This window comes from Toxorhynchites rutilus, chromosome 2 (assembly GCF_029784135.1).
Source record: "Toxorhynchites rutilus septentrionalis strain SRP chromosome 2, ASM2978413v1, whole genome shotgun sequence".
Taxonomy (NCBI): Eukaryota; Metazoa; Arthropoda; class Insecta; order Diptera; family Culicidae; genus Toxorhynchites; species Toxorhynchites rutilus.
Window position 1 is genome coordinate 179,096,829 of NC_073745.1, and position 17,662 is coordinate 179,114,490.

At 39.3% G+C, this 17,662-nt stretch overlaps 1 protein-coding gene across 2 annotated transcripts in view; it reads right to left on the minus strand.

The window, feature by feature from the left end:
- The window catches only part of LOC129769998 (cell adhesion molecule Dscam2), a 188,629-nt gene that overhangs the window by 169,161 nt on the left and 1,806 nt on the right, over nt 1–17,662 (minus strand). For both annotated transcript variants that reach the window (XM_055772566.1, XM_055772565.1), the window contains exon 2: nt 813–863. In XM_055772566.1, the coding sequence (XP_055628541.1) occupies nt 813–858 (46 nt within the window). In that variant the 5' untranslated portion in view covers nt 859–863. The remainder of the gene's footprint in view (nt 1–812; nt 864–17,662) is intronic.

Genomic DNA, 17,662 nt, shown 5'->3' on the forward strand with positions numbered 1-17,662 from the left:
TCCACACGTTCCATTATCCTATCAAAAGGATTACAGTGAGTATGGCCATCATGGAAAACGAGTTCCAGATAGACAGCTGTCAAGTGTTAGAAGTGCTAGACAATCGATTTCAACGCAACTGTGGACTAAATGCACAGTATGGGGATTCTTTCTGCAAATATCGAAAACTGAACAAATGTCGTTAGTACAGATGTTATTCTAGTAGTATTCTAGTCTAGAAATTTGAAAAAAATCAAAATTTTTTCCTTCATATTTTTACAGTTTAGGCATTCAGAATATATCCTAGAAAGGACTTATCGAAAAACCTATTATTTACCGAGTTAGAGTCATTTTAGTGATGCGGTATCTAACCTGGTACTGCTATAACAATGAACTTCTAATGTGTTTTTCTCGAAACAGGTTTTTTCAAACTGGCGTACACGATATCTCAAGTTCTACTGAACTGATTCATGTCGAATTAATATGGATACAATCTGTAGGCATCTCTCTATCGCATGAAGCTCTATATAATATTTTTTTTAAAATTTTACTATTTAAAAAAACGAGAAAGATGAACAAATAATGATATAATGGATAGTAAAAATATATATTATTTGTTTTATTTTTACGGAACTCAAAAAAACGTCCGAAGTTTGTATCTCTACACTAGAATACCCCCTTAAGAGATGGTAGAATGGATTTATCGATCAGATTGACCAACAGTGTGTCCAAAAAATTTATCTTTATATATAAAAGAGGGATTTTCCATCACTTTTACAGATCACAACGATAGCTCGAGATAAAAATCGCGATTTCATCAAAACCATACTCACCAGAAAAATAAGCACTAAGCAGCAAAAACACTCGCATCTTCTTCATGAATCCTGTGAATAAAAAAAAGAAATGTATTCATTCAATCTGTTTGTTACATTCATATATGAGTGGAAAATTTGAATTATTGAAAAAAAAATTATAATGGTGGGGTGAAACGGACAGTTTCCAGGAGGAGTGAGATGGACTGTGAGAAGTCTGTTCATTTTATTTCTACAGAATGCCCTGCGTCTGTAAACAGAAATCAACTCGCCAAAGGTGGACTGTCTAGAAGCTTACTGGAACCAAAAGCAAAATAGTTGAGGGTCTGTCCGTTTATACCGCAGAAAAGCACAATACCACTTCTAGGTGAATTAATTCGATTTTTTCATCATTGAACGGACATTTGTGATTAGTTCAGACCTTGGTTGAATAAAATTATTCCTTCAATGAGCGACAAACATCTGCGCTTTGTGTATTACAAACCTGTCCATATTCCCCTACCATACTATAAGTCCATATTACCCGTATCCCGCTTCATTTGTTCGGATTCCACGAATGAGATCGTTTTCTTCGGTGTGGATGAGGCAAAGGCGAGCCATCGGTAGACCTTATTAGATTCAAGGTAGAGCAAGGATTTAACCATTAAGTGTAGAAAACACGGGTTATTTCGTGATCTATTCATAACAAACGGAACGCGAAGGACGAGAAAAGCGGTCCGCAACAGATGAGACTTTAATATGTTAACATATCAGCATTACCCCCACCTCTCCATATTGGTGGGTTTGAAATGGACAGTGAAATGTTGGGATCTCATCCAAGGCATGATAGTAAGTGATGAAAAGAGTATTCGACTTTTTTGTCACTCGCTTCCTCTGTGTGTTCTATTTCAATTGCTGGACAGACAAAATTTATTTTACAATAAAAATCAACAGGCTGGATCATATTTAAATTTGTTAAAATTATCTTAAAATTACGCTTAATAGACTCCCTCAACAAGTTAAAATCAAAGCCCTCAGCAATTCTGCTAAATAATCTAAGTAGACCGGATATACTACCGTATGTCGCATAATTTGTACGCCGGACCGGTATACGCAGGAAATTTTGGTTCCGTAGACTTCTTGGAAACATTTACAGTGTTTCCTGAACAATGCGGGACACTCAGTTTTCGCCGTCAGGACATAGACAGGACATAGTACGGGCGACATTGCAGGCGAAAATTGATTAGACGGCATCTACTTTCATAGCTGGGTAGCCGGAACGGATCCCTCCACGGCAAACGTCGAAGAGAAAAGCGAACAAATCTCGCTGTTCAGCTTCAATTCTGTCGACACCATTTATGTAGTATGACCTCCAAACTTGACAACCGTACTCAAGGGTCGAACGCACCAGCGAGCAGTATAAAAACTTCAAGCAATAAATGTTATTGAAACATCTACCGATTCAGATCAAGGAGCCCAAGCTTCTAGAAGCTGTGCCAATAACATATGTTGCTGGAACGATAGTTTGCTGTCTAGAAACACATCTAGATCTTTGACACAGTTAGTTCTCTCGATGGAAGTACCCAAGAGTTTATAGTCGAACAAGATCGGTTCCTTTTTTCTTGAATAAGTAATAATGGCACAGTTACTTGGGTTCACCTTCATGCGATTAGCACTTTACCATTTGAGGGGCTTAGAATGAAAGGGGTGTAAGTGATTTGATCGATTTCTCTACATCGACTCTCTCTTGTGGTCATAGCTTAGCTGCAAATATATTCCCAACTGTATTTGACAATGTGGAAAAAAGGTCAGAACCTCATCTATCGGATTCTATAGCAATCTTAAATTGGAACATTTTTGCAATTGAGTTATTAACTAAAGAAAAAGTTGATGAAGAGAAATCGATCAAGTCACTTACACCCCTTGCATTCTAAGCCCCTCATTTGGCAAAGCTGTCCAACTATTGTTGAAGTAGACAGGCATCGGCAGTCGAATTGATTAGGAAGTAAATTTTCACATCGTCGGCGAATGACAAACACGGAAGATTCAGCTTAAATGAATGGTCACCAATTTTTACTGCTAGCTGACGACCGATGAGATATGACCGCAGCCAACTGATTATTTTGCCGCCAAACCCCGAATTCTCCATTTTAGTAATCGCAATTTCGTGATTGATGCTGTCAAAGGCTGCTGTTAGGTCAAAATATATCGCATCTGCTTGTTGGGCGCTATTAACACCATCCGTTATATAGGCCGTGAAAGACAACTGATTGGTTAAAGTAGATCTCTTAGCCATAAATCCATGTTGATCCTCACAATGTTAATGCTGGCAGAAACTAAAGATCAGCTCCAAGACGACAAGCTCGAGCAGTTTGGCGAACGAGCTTAGGGCGGAAATTCCTCGGTAGTTGTCGAATTGATTCTTGGCACCCTTTTATGTACAGGAAACAAAAATGCCGATTTCCAGGAGGTAGGAAATTTTCCACTATTCAACGATAAGCGGGAAATTCGACAAAGAGGATTTATCAGATTAGCGCCGCATTCCTTCAAAAGAATGGACGGAATTCCATCAGCGGACCAAGACGCCTTGAGTTTGTTCATAGGAGATAGTATCATTGCCTCATCAATCTCGATATGGGAACAAGACTGGCCGAGAAAATGTACTTTTTCAGCAGCAGATTCAATTTATTCCGGTGTTATCATCCCCTCAAAGAACACGCTTCCAAATTTATCAGCAAAAAGGTCACATATCGTTTGTGTGTCAGAAATCCAGCGCTCATTGTACTCCATCGCAGTAGGCAGACCGAACTCATTTCTTTGCTCATTTACGAACTTCCAAAATGACTTAAGATTTGAGTTCAGCTTCCGCTGCGTGTTGGTGATGTAATTTCGATAACACGACTGGCTCACTTTATGCATGGTTTAGTCGCACATAATAGTTTCTTAGTGGTTCGGTTCGGTGCTTGACAAATCGACGTAATGCAGCTCTCTTGGCAGTTTTCATTTGACGTAATACCCTAATCTGCCATGCAGTATGAGAATGCTCTGAAATAATTCGCTTCGGTATATGCCTGTCAATAGCATAGTCCACAATATTGGAGAACATTTGAACTGCAGTATCTACATCTTCACAGTCTAAAACATCTTCCCAATCAATAGTAGACAGGACGTTAGAAATGGCGTTGTAGTCAGCGTTTTTGAAGTCGTAGTATACTGCAGTTGCAGTTCTGCGGAATTGATTTGAAGCACAGATGATGAGGAACAGTGTTATCATTGGAGCAGCTGCAGCAAAAATAACAGGAGCTGAGTCAGCATTGCTAACGAAACAGAGATCTAAAATTCATCCATTGTTGTTCTCGACGTGGTTGATCTGTTGGAGCAGGCTGGTGTTGTACGAATCTAACAGAGAGACTATGATCGTTGAAAGCGTGGAATGATTGGCGTCCGGGTACAGAAATCGAGGGTTTCCATTTAACTCCAGATAAATTAAAACCCCCGATGAGAGAGAGCGAAATTATTCCTCTCGCGAGCGATAAACTTCTACGCTTCGTATATTATTTACAAACTTGTTCATGTTCTCCCCACTATATGTCGATATTACCCGCGTCAAAGAAAAAGTTGTACTTTTCGGTTTGTTTTAATTTCAGTAAAAACATTGAAAACACTTTTTTATAAAACATTCGGCTGATTATTTCAACAGTGTATCGAATTCTAAAAAACTACATTAAAGTTTTGAAAAATATGATCTTCCAAAGATGCAATTGAAGTTCTTCTTTACATGTCCGTATTTCCCCCACTTCACTTACACTATGGCGTCTATTTAGTTAGACTTTCCTGATCAGGGTTGCCAGTGTTCCAGTTTAAGCTGGATTATTGCAAAATTTTTTACGATCTAATCAAACAGTTAATTTTTGAAATCTTCTATTTTTTTTTTAAATATTATTCAGTTTTGCCCATTTTATGTAGAATAAATTCAAAATCTATAAATATTATCCCTCCCTCTCCCTTTCTATCCCTTGACCAATTTTGTTTTTTGTTACTTATCGTTCGATCGATTCAAGTGGATTGTTTGGATTGTTGGATTGTTTTCTTTTTCATAAATACGTTTATTTGTCGTTTTTGTTTGGTAAAACATAATTGCATAATTGATTCAATTTCGACTTCAAAACTAAATTTTAATTCATCTATATCAATCCTACCATTGCTGCTATCAATGAAGGTGATATATGTCAACAACAATCTCATTATCAAAATTTGTTCATTCATTGCTATCCCCTCCAGCGACGGCAGAAGGAGATTCTCTTAATGGAGTGCGCGTTGTCTGCCAGTTACCACTAGCAGCTGTTGTTGTAGTACATTGAAAGCGTCTCGTACTCTCGGACAGCCAAAAAATTTGTGCTGTATTGTTTCCACACTCGAAAAACAGTGTATACAATTCTCATCGTCCGTTCTCCTCATAACGAACATCAGTCGCCGGTGCGAGAACTTCTCGTTTGCCCACATGTATAGAAGACTACGTTGTGATGGATATAAGTTCCGAACAGCAATATTCTTTCACACACGGGGCCAGTTAGTTGCAGGATTTGCTATTTCTAATTTCTGTTTTGCTGTACGTTCTATGAAGAAATGGTGGATGAGATTGGTGGATGGTTGCTGTCGGATTTGGAAGGTGAAATTTGGAATGTGGTTTAAGATAAGCTTTAGGCAAGGAAGATCTGAAGGGGAATGGTTGTTTGGGTGAGGAAGGAATTGTAATAGGGAAGGGAGCTCATTTCGTGTAGGTGCCGATTGATCAACAATGCCTTACACTTTATCGCTGGCAATTGAAGATTGAGACCGCCGACCAAATTGAGACTATAGGTGAATACGCCAAGCTTGTTTCATACATCTACCTAGTATCTCAAATATGACGTGAACAAATTTGGACGAAAAAAACGCATAAATCTATACTATTTTGCTTGATATGTACGAGTGACCACTTTGCCCCCACTAGGTGACCACTTTACCTCCAAGTGAAAAAAATGTTCGGTTTTCACCTTTTTTTCTAAAGATGAAAAATGTATTACTTTGAATTTTTATAGTAAAAGCCGTTTACTATCTTGAAGAACAATGAGTTTAACTATGATATTTTTCGAGAAACGGGAATTGAATCGGTACGTGGGCGCTGAAAATGGGCATATTCCTTAGGGTGACCACTATGCCCCCACTTCCCCTACATAACGTAGTGTTGTGGACACGGAGAGCGAGCAATCTCTCGTCTAGGCTTTTCTCTACATGTGAGAATTTGATGTGTTCTTTTAAAGCGATTGCCGTTCCTCTTCTTGAATGGTCGACATTACAAATAACGTTGTAACCTGGCAAGACAAGGTGTGTTCGTTCTCAACCTCCTGCAAAAACACAATATCCAACTTGGAGGTGCGAACGAACGTGCGAAGGACGTTTAACTTGGTTTGGTTGGTGATGGTATTAACATTTATCGTTCCGATGTTACAACTGACGTACTGGTGTTATAATTGGAGCAGCTGCAGCAGAAATAACAGGAGCTGAGTCAGCATTGCTAATGAAACAGAGATCTAGAATTCATCCATTTGTTGTTCTCGACGTGGTTGATCTGTTGGAGCAGGCTGGTGTTGTACGAATCTAACAGAGAGACTATGATCGTTGAAAGCGTGGAATGATTGGCGTCCGGGTACAGAAATCGAGGGTTTCCATTTCCGATGAGAGAGAGCGAAATTATTCCTTGCAAACCTTGAAATTATTCCTTACAAACTTGTTCATGTTCTCCCCACTATATGTCGATATTACCCGCGTCAAAGAAAAAGTTGTACTTTTCGGTTTGTTTTAATTTCAGTAAAAACATTGAAAACACTTTTTTATAAAACATTCGGCTGATTATTTGAAAAAACAGTGTATCGAATTCTAAAAAATTACATTAAAGTTTTGAAAAATATGAACTTCCAAAGATGCAATTGAAGTTCTTCTTTACATGTCCGTATTTCCCCCACTTCACTTACACTATGGCGTCTATTTAGTTAGACTTTCCTGATCAGGGTTGCCAGTGTTCCAGTTTAAGCTGGATTATTGCAATTTTTTTTACGATCTAATCAAACAGTTAAATTTTGAAATCTTCTAGTTTTTAAAAAATATTATTCAGTTTCGCCCATTTTATGTAGAATAAATTCAAAATCAAGTGGATTGTTTGGATTGTTGGATTGTTTTTTTTTTCATAAATACGTTTATTTGTCGTTTTTGTTTGGTAAAACATAATTGCATAATTGATTCAATTTCGACTTCGAAACTAATTTTAATTCATCTATATCAATCCTACCATTGCTGCTATCAATGAAGGTGACATATGTCAACAACAATCTCATTATCAAAATTTGTTCATTCATTGCTATCCCCTCCAGCGACGGCAGAAGGAGATTCTCTTAATGGAGTGTGCGTTGTCTGCCAGTTACCACTAGCAGCTGTTGTTGTAGCACATTGAAAGCGTCTCGTACTCTCGGACAGCCAAAAAATTTGTGCTGTATTGTTTCCACACTCGAAAAACAGTGTATACAAATCTCATCGTCCGTTCTCCTCATAACGAACATCAGTCGCCGGTACGAGAACTTCTCGTTTGCCCACATGTATAGAAGACTACGTTGTGATGGATATAAGTTCCGAACAGCAATATTCTTTCTCACACGGGGCCAGTTAGTTGCAGGATTTGCTATTTCTAATTTCGGTTTTGCTGTACGTTCTATGAAGAAATGGTGGATGAGATTGGCGGATGGTTGCTGTCGGATTTGGAAGGGGAAATTTGGAATGTGGTTTAAGATAAGCTTTAGGCAAGGAAGATCTGAAGGGGAATGGTTGTTTGGGAGAGGAAGGAATTGTAATAGGGAAGGGAGCTCATTTCGTGTAGGTGCCGATTGTTCAACAATGCCTTACACTTTATCGCTGGCAATTGAAGATTGAGACCGCCGACCAAATTGAGACTATAGGTGAATACGCCAAGCTTGTTTCATACATCTACCTAGTATCTCAAATATGACGTGAACAAATTTGGACGAAAAAAACGCATAAATCTATACTATTTTGCTTGATATGTACGAGTGACCACTTTGCCCCCACTAGGTGACCACTTTACATCCAAGTGAAAAAAATGTTCGGTTTTCACCTTTTTTTCTAAAGATGAAAAATGTACTACTTTGAATTTTTATAGTAAAAGCCGTTTACTATCTTGAAGAACAATGAGTTTAACTATGATATTTTTCGAGAAACGGGAATTGAATCGGTACGTGGGCGCTGGAAATGGGCATATTCCTTAGGGTGACCACTATGCCCCCACTTCCCCTACATAACGTAGTGTTGTGGACACGGAGAGCGAGCAATCTCTCGTCTAGGCTTTTCCCTACATGTGAGAATTTGATGTGTTCTTTTAAAGCGATTGCCGTTCCTCTTCTTGAATGGTCGACATTACAAATAACGTTGTAACCTGGCAAGACAAGGTGTTCGTTCTCAACCTCCTGCAAAAACACAATATCGGAGGTGCAAACGAACGTGCGAAGGACGTTTAACTTGGTTTGGTTGGTGATGGTATTAACATTTATCGTTCCGATGTTACAACTGACGTGCTCCATTTTATTGAATTTCTTCGTCGGAGATTTTAACGTGTATTGGTTCAGTGACGATGATATCTTCTCCGAAGTGGTGCATTATCTTGCCTGGTGGTTGTCTACGCGAGCGCTGGCTGGTGTTCGAGGCTTGATAAGTTGGTGAGCTGTCTGTTTCGTTGCTATCGGGTCTACGATGCGACGTGATGGCGTTCGGGAATGAAATAGGCGAGAGCTGGATTACAGCTTGTGATGTGGACGGTTTCGTTATTGAAGATGTAGCGGGAGGTGGCATCGTCTTGTTGTGGAGTTGCCGATTGTGTCTCACTTTTTCCAAGGAGATTCGGCTCCAGACTCGAGTTCTCATGTTGTCCGATAGTGAGCGGACTCATTTTTATCCGTTTTGACGAAACTGATGATAGTTTATGAAGGTTCGTTGGTTTGGTGTGTTGAGTAAATAGTCTGTGAACGAAATTTCTCGTCTAAAAAATCGACTGATCAACTCGAAAGTTGAGCGCTAACTGAACCTTGGATCGATCTTTCCTTTCTTACACACTCAACTCAGTGTTGATTTTCTCCTGCTTACACTTCTGAATTCAATACAATTAGCACGCAGTGCGTGTGGTGACACCCAAGTAGCAACGTGCTACACTTTTTTTGAATTCATATAGATTTGAGATGTTCTAGGACCTCTAAAACATTCTGAAATTCTGACCATTTGATCTATCATTTCAACTACGACTGGTGCAATGTTCATGGTGCATCGCGACTGTTGCGTACTGCAAGCTGACATCGAACGATTAACGGTCTGATGCCAGAAGAATGGAATGCATACAAACCCTGAAAAATGCAAGGCCATAACATTAACGCGCAATCAAGTCTGAACAGCGCAAGCAATCAGTTGTTTACTTTCGAGTTCCCGTAATCGTGATCGAGTGCCGTAACATGTGATTATTTTTCCTCGCCCAGGTGGTTTTTTTATCACGCGTTTACCGTGATCTTGTGGACACTGAGTTCAACCTCGCAATCAGCGAGTGAAGAAGCCGCAGCAAGGCCTGCCAAATGGGCTGGCTTTCATTTCTCGCCAATTCATCGCCATTGAAATTCGAGTCGGACATCGGTGATCAGTCGAAGGCACACAATACCAGTGTGGAAGAACGCGCTTAGTGGTGTGTGACACACCATCTTATTTGTGCCAAGCGCACAGCACGCGATCAGCCGATCGCTAAATTCAATTGTATGGTGCATCTCGTGTGAGAATCATTTCAAATTATTGTATTTATCAGCCACATAAATGATGGATGAAGGTGGAGGGTCTTTTAATATGGAGATCTCCTTCGATGACTCCCTTTCGGTTGCACAAAAAGGTGCCGGAAAGTCGTTTAAGCGCGTTCCGTGTGATACAAAAGAGTCGACGATCAAAAAGCCCCCTTCTAAGAAATCTACAAACCTCAACACCATCCCCCGAACTCTCCCATTTTAACTCAACCATCGACTTCGCATTCCTCATCTGTTGCTCCCGATCCCCTCAACCATCCACCTCATCTTCCCCCTCTATCGCCACAGTTCCCACTCAACCCTCGACCTCGTCTTCCCCTTCAGTTGTCTCCTCTCCCCGTTTAAAGGTCTATCCAGAAGATACACCTGGAATTGGCCCGTGGGTTGTTTTCTTCCGGTCCAAACCCAACGGGAAATCGCTGAACGTCATTCAGATTATGAAAGATCTGACAAAAAATTATTCCTCCGTGGTCGAAATTAGAAAAGTTAGACCGAACAAACTGCGTGTTGTCGTGTATGATCAGAAGCAAGCTAACGAGATTGTTGTCGACAATCGGTTCATCCTAGAATATCGCGCATATGTGCCCTGCCATAACGTAGAAATTTCGGGGGTGATTACAGAAACGGGTCTGACGAGCGAATTTACACCGTACATCGCACATCGTTTATTTTCTAAGGGAATCCCCGGCGCAAAAATGAGATCACACCCAAAGTTCAAGGACAAGTCCCTCCGGTGATACCCCCTGTTAGCTAGCCTAAAAAATCAAGTGCAGCGGACAAGCAAAATCAGGTTGCTCCTGGATTCCGTGGGAATAGTTCCCCTTCGAACGACCCAGCACTAGAGCTGTTGCTTTTCATGCAAACATCAGAGGCAAAGACCTCTGTATTGTCAGCTTGTATTGGCCTCCGAGAGCTGCGGTTAGCTGCAAGCAACTTGTCGACATGTGCTCACTCCTTCCTGAGCCACGATTGATCTTGGGAGACTTCATCTCTCACGGAACTGCCTGGGGGGAACAGTATGACGACAATCGCTCATTATTGACACTGGGGAAACAACACGTGTACCTAAACCTTCTGCTAACCCAAGTGCTCTTGACCTCTCGCTTTGGTCGAATTCACTATCGTTAGCAGGGCTCGGTATAGTCAGAGTCAACTGAGGATAGTCAGCTGACTATCTGACTGACTATATCCGTATTCATACAGTAATGACTTTTGGCTTCTTCACGCAGTTTATTCGCCAAAACGACCAAACTGTCGGTCGGGCGTTCAGTCGCTATCTCCCTCTACCGACTCAACTATATGATTCCGTTCTTCCCAGTCAAATTGTCTTCACCGCATTTTGAAGTGACTTCCCCCAAAATGAATTCGTTCCTCTCTCTTCCCCATGTAGCATTATGCATGCATCGATGTTTGAGTTCAACGTGGTTTGACATACGCTACAGGTGAGCTAGATTTTTTTGTATCGTACACGAAAATCACTCGCACGTATAAAATAGCGTGCAGTGTGTGTGCGCTATTTTGCTCGCTATTTACTAATACTAACGCGAGGACCTTTATAGCATACATGATAAATGTCTAAGCTCGTTGGTTTGAGTTCACAATGGGTAGACAATAAACCGTTCATTGATGGGGTAATTTTTTTTTGTATCAGAAATCATGTTTTGTTCCTCTTTATATGAACCTAAAAATAAGATTACATACGCGGGTATGAAATTAGTGTCAGGAGGAAATAGAAGTGTGGATTGAAGTCAGTTTAATGAAGAGGCAGATTTATATTCATTAGTCGAGTCAGTCAAAATAACCACTGACTGGACTAGTTCACCAGTCATCCTCGCTAGTCAACGCTTTTTAATTCATTTTATAGTCAAGTCACTTTTTATTGCCGGCGACTGTCGAAGCTGCTGAGAGTAGAGTCGATCTTCATTTTTCACCTTCGAAGATTTCGGGCCCTGATTGTTAGATGGACGACGAAACCTACGTCAAAGCGAACTTTCGTCAGCTGCCGGGCCTGTTGTTCTTCTCCGCAGAGGACAAATTCAGCGTTCCGGAGGAGATTCGCAAGCAGGAACTATCCAAGTTTGCCAAAAAGTACATGGTGTGGCAAGCGATCTGCTCTTGCGGAAAGCGGAGCGCCCCCTTCGTGATGACCGGCACGGTAAACGGGCAGGTTTACCTTAACGAGTGCCTACAGAAGCGCTTACTACCACTATTGAAGCAGCACGAGGGCCCGACCATCTTCTGGCCGGATCTCGCTTCGTGCCACTATTCAAAGGACGTGTTGGAGTGGTACGAAGCCAACGGGGTCACCTTCGTGCCAAAGGAAATGAACCCGCCCAACGCGCCGGAGCTTCGCCCAATAGAGAAATATTGGGCAATTATGAAGCAGGCCCTCCGGAAGCCCCAAAAGTTGTCAAATCGGAGGCGGACTTCAAGAGAAAATGGATTTCTGTTCAAAAAAAAACTACAACCTGACGTTGTACAGAACCTTATGGACGGGGTAAAGGGGAAGGTGCGAGCATACGGGGTTGGGCTCGAAGTATGAATAAAAAGAAAATGCCAAAAGTTGTTTAATAGTTTTTATTTTACTGTCTGAAAATTTCAAAAGGATCGGTCTACTGGGCGAATTTCTACAGCGTTTTTTCCGTGATGCAATTTGATGTGACACACCCTTTAGAAGTGTTGTCAAACTATACTGATGGGAATTATTTATCCGAATTCAAATGAATGATTTGATAGTTTGCAGCACTGTCTGAGCGAATTGAACAGAAACCCGTTGTTGATACTGACAGCACCTCGGGTAAAGTCAAGAAACGTCCAATCATCGATGGCTGCCAACATTAACAAAAACAAAACAAATACCTGTCATTAATTGTACAAAAGATATAAATGGCTATACAATTGAAAGTGAATACAAATTGAAAATTAAAAGTTTAAATATTGTTCCTGGTCATTTCAACATAAAACGCAGGAAAATTATTTTGTAAATAATACCTGCAAACCGAATACATACATAATTCAATCATTATAAAATGAAGAATTGAAGGGTAACGGATTTAAATCATATTTTGCTTTCTCTTCCAAAAATGACTTTTTCAAAAAATCATAACTTTTAAACAACTGGATCGATTCAGATGACTGACATATCAAATTGAAGCAAATGAACTAGTTTTCTTTGAAAAAATATTTTATTTGGGAAAAGCTTCGATTTTCGTAGTTATTATTGTTTGTGTTAGTTTTTCATAGTTTTTCTGGTTAAAGGTAGAAGGCGCTATATTTTTTTTATATTTTTCCTTGAAAGCTGAGGGTTTTTTTACATAATATATTCCGAAACCAGAGATATATCTTCTTTTAGCTTTTGAGTTGTGATTTATCGAATTTACCTTGTTTCCAGTATTTATATTTCTATGAAACTATATTAGATCTATACGACTAAATAGAATCCAATTTTTTCGCAGGTTTAATATTTTTCAAAAAATACTAACTCATTCGCTTCAATTTTATATACCGATTATCTAAATCGGTCGGATAGTTCAAAAGTTATGAATTTTTGAAAAAGCCATTTTTGGAAGAAAAAGCAAAAAAAATATTTTTCGTACCATCGGTTGAGTTTGAAAAATCATAACTTGAAAACGACAAAAATCACATCTCTGATTTTTGGATATGATACCTCAGCTCTAAAGAAAAGATATAAAAAAATATAGCGCCCTCTAGTTCAAAGCCATGAAAACAAAAAAATCAAATACAATCAATAAATACAAAAACTAAATCCTACATTTTTGCAAGCGTAATATTTACTCAAAAATATCAACTAATATGTCGATCATCCAAATCGGTCGAGTAGTTCAAAAGCCATGAATTTGGAAAAAAGGCGAAAAAATGAATTTTTCGCATCACCCTAAAATGAAAAAAAAAACACAATGATAAAAAATACGGGTCTACAATTTTGCGATATACAACAAATCTACCACTTTTCACGAAAATCTGAGAACCACTATCTCGGTTTCACGTGGAATGGCTGAGCTAACGAATTACAAATCGCGATGTTCACTTATGTAAAGATGGGTAACTTTATTCTGACTAACTTTAATCTTTATTCCTAGCTTCTTCGTGCCTCAGCTTTCGTTATATTGTTCGAACATAAATCTATGTTGTTTTGGTTGGGTTAGCACCCAATCATCTGTATACGATCGTGCTGTCCACGCATAAAGATTGAACGAGAACAAACCCAGACAAATTAGAATTATAAATGCTGTCCTTAAGGCTTTTTTAGGGTTTATCAAATTTATACTGATTTAAGCTAAAAGTGTATAAAATTATAGTATGCATTGGAGCCAGGATATGTTCATTTTTAACATCATGACCGAAGCAAGCATTCAGCAGTACGATCCTGCCCGTCTTTATCGAAAATCCCGCTTTATACACTCGAAAATCAGTAGAACTTTCGTACTGGAATGAATTTTAAACCTGAATTGACCGTATTGTTTATGAAAGTATAACAACAACAGGAATACTCAAAATATTTAGGCACGAGACCCCTTTTCCAGAATGAAAAATAAATTTATATATATATATATCTATCTATCTATATATATATATATATATATATATATATATATATATATATATATATATATATATATATATATATATATATATATATATAATTTATATATATATATATATATATATATATATATATATATATATATATATATATATATATATATATATATATATATATATATATAGATAGTCTGTCTGTCTGATTCTTATGGACTCGGAAACTACTACTTGGCATGAAAATTGGTATGTAGGGGTTTTTGGGGCCGGGGAAGGATTTTATGATAGTTTGAGACCCCTCCCCACTCTCTTAGGGGGAGTTGCCATACAAATGAAACACAAATTTCTACATTACTCGAGAATTATTCAAGCAAATGCAACCAAATTAGGCATGTGAAGGTTTAAGGGTGCAATAAATGTTTTTACAGTGGTTAGACACCCCACCCTCCTCTCTAAGGGGGAGCTGCCATACAAATGAAACACAAATTTCTGCATTACTCGAGAATTAATCAAGCAAACGAAACCAAATTTGACATGTGAAGGTTTTAGGGTGCAATAAATGTTTTTACGGTGGTTAGATACTCCTCCCCCCTCTCTTAGGGGGGCTGCCATACAAATGACGAAAACGAAAAACAAATTTCTGCATAACTCGAAAACTAATCAAGCAAATGGAGCCAAATTTGGCATGTGAAGATTTTAGGGGACACGAAACGTTAATGTGGTGAATAGACACTCCTCCACCTCTCTAAGGGAAGAAGAGGTTTGGGTTCTATCATATTTCCTGTATTAAACATTTATTCTATGTATCGGAGAAACATGTTATTTGCAAGTGGTTGAAAATATTGAACAAGAATTGTGTCTGAAAATAATCTGCTATTATAATGATGAGTTTTTGTAAAAATACTAGGAATTTTATAGTAAAAGGTAAATGGAACTGGACTCATGAACATGCGCTTAGTAAGAAAACGTGAATGTTTGAAGGTATTGATAACAAAAAAACAAATTTTGGGCGGGACGAAGTTTGCCGAAGTTTGCTAGTATATATATATATATATATATATATATATATATATATATATATAATATGCCTCAAATTTCATATTGAATTTTCCCGTGCTTTTCTTTTTTACGGATGGCTTGTAGGGTCTGCAACAAACCTCTATCTCTTCGGAGGACCGACGCGTATGGCTCTTTTTAGAGTCAACGCTGGCACGAAGACAGTGATCAGCCGCCCTTGACATGAGAAACAGACGCTGTTTTGAGCCGCACCGCCATGGTAAACAGACGCTCGGATAGGCCTCCTTCCCTGTCAACATACGATCAAGATCCCACCGGAATTGGTTACCCGATCTTCATTATGGTTACTCGTACCCCAATCGACAATGCGGGGAGGTAGCGATTGGAGTTACTGGAAGGAAGGTCATGAATGGGGTCTATTTTATGCCTGCAGTTACGCAAAGTACCGATGGTACGCTTAGTCCAGTCGTTTGCCAACCAGTTCAACTGTACTTTAATTTTAAGCCCCGGTGACATCGTTGCAGCTTCGTAGGACGATTAATACTGGCTAAACTACAGCGCCTACTATGCATGTTGTTACAAATGTAAACAAATAAATGTTGCCTGGCAACCATAGTAAACGATGGTTGCTTGACTTAAGTCCAGGTAGGAGAACACAAACTATGTATGTTTAAAAACATACAATGAATCTTGAATAGCTCAAACTATAGCGGTTCAAGATAGCACTTTCATGACTTCGACACAATTCCCATTTTTTCATTGTATTGCAACCCACGTGATGTTTGCACAGCACATTAGCAACCCTCCTATACTCGCGCACTGGTCTCACAGACCGAGAAATCAATAATTCGTTCATTTTTCTTTTAGAGAGAGCAAGGAGTGTCGAGCCACCATACCAACATTCCGTGCTTTCTAAAACCTCCACATGCCAAATTTGGTTAAATTTGCTTAATTAGTTGTCGAATTATGCAACCCCCCTACTTAAAAGAGGAGAGAGGTGTGTCGAACCACAATAGGAACATTTCGTGCCCTGTAAAACCTCCACATGCCAAATTTGGTTCCATTTGCTTGATTAATTCTCGAGTTATGCAGAAATGTGTGTTTCATCTGTATGGCAGCCCATCCCCTTTAGAGAAGGGGGAGGAGTGCCTATTCAGCAAAGAAACGTTTCGTGACCCCTAACACCTTAACATGCCAAATTTGATTCCTTTTGCTTGTTTAGTTTTTGAGTTATGCAGAAATTTATGCTTCTTTTGTACGACAGCCCCCCTTAGAGAGGGGGAAGAGTGTCTAACCACCATAAAAACATTTATTGCATCCTAGAACCTCATCATGCAAAATTTGGTTTCGTTTGCTTGATTAATTCTCGAGTTACGCAAAAATTTATGTTTCATTTGTATGGCAGCCACTTACTCCTCTTAATTCAATGGTCACAAATATACACACTCGTGAAAAAATTGCACTTGTGGAAGAATTTTTTTTATCCCATTTATTTATTTAAGGCTCATTAGCATTTTAGCTGTAACAGAGCCGAATTTTAATTGTGTACATGTCACATGGTTATCATATATCTATAATTAGCACATTACACAGTTGCCATTCGCCAGTATTCCTTCTATACCATTACATATGGTACATTCACACAGTAGCCATTTAGGCGTAAGAGTATTCTTTCTGTTTTTCCATTATCCAGTTGGACCACCGGACAGCGGAGACAGTTGAATGATCATTGTTGAGTTATTTATAGAACAGCAGCCCGATGTGTCTTGCAGAGCAGAGCAGTTGTATGGATGAATCGATCTTTTTTCGACCGTGGATCGATCTCCATCGCTGATGATTGTTGCGTGGACGTAGCTATTCTGTAACAACACAAAGATGGTCAATGAGAGTCCTGAGTTTTGAACTCACGATCGATCGTTTACTAAGCATCACAATTCTAGTAACAATCCAGAAGAACGATGCACATTCTGCTTTCCGAAAAAAGACCCGCAAAACACGTTACGACTGCATGAAATCTAAAAAAATATGTTTGTCTCGAGCATGCATTTATGGTAACGTTTGCATTAAAAAAATGGACAAAAATTTCCGATTTTTCATAGGTTTACCTTCACACGCACTGCCGAAACTACCCATGCAGCATCAATCATAGTAAACCATGAGTCAGCAGAAAAAAAAATGAAAGCTCTATTAGTCTAACTTTAATCGTGATGGCGAAAACACTGAAGCTACTCCGTTCAGAAGTGTGCGCGTTCAAAGAACAGTACCCCGCCGCGTTTGAAACGGAAAACGTACAGACGGTCAAGTCGATTTTCCCGGCGAATCGCGACGTGACGGTGGTGATGGACGACGATACCTGTCTCACCCTGGATGCAACGACTGGCAGGGCACTTCGTATGTTAATTTCCCCATGAAGGAAGTGAGCTCCGAAGGAAAGTT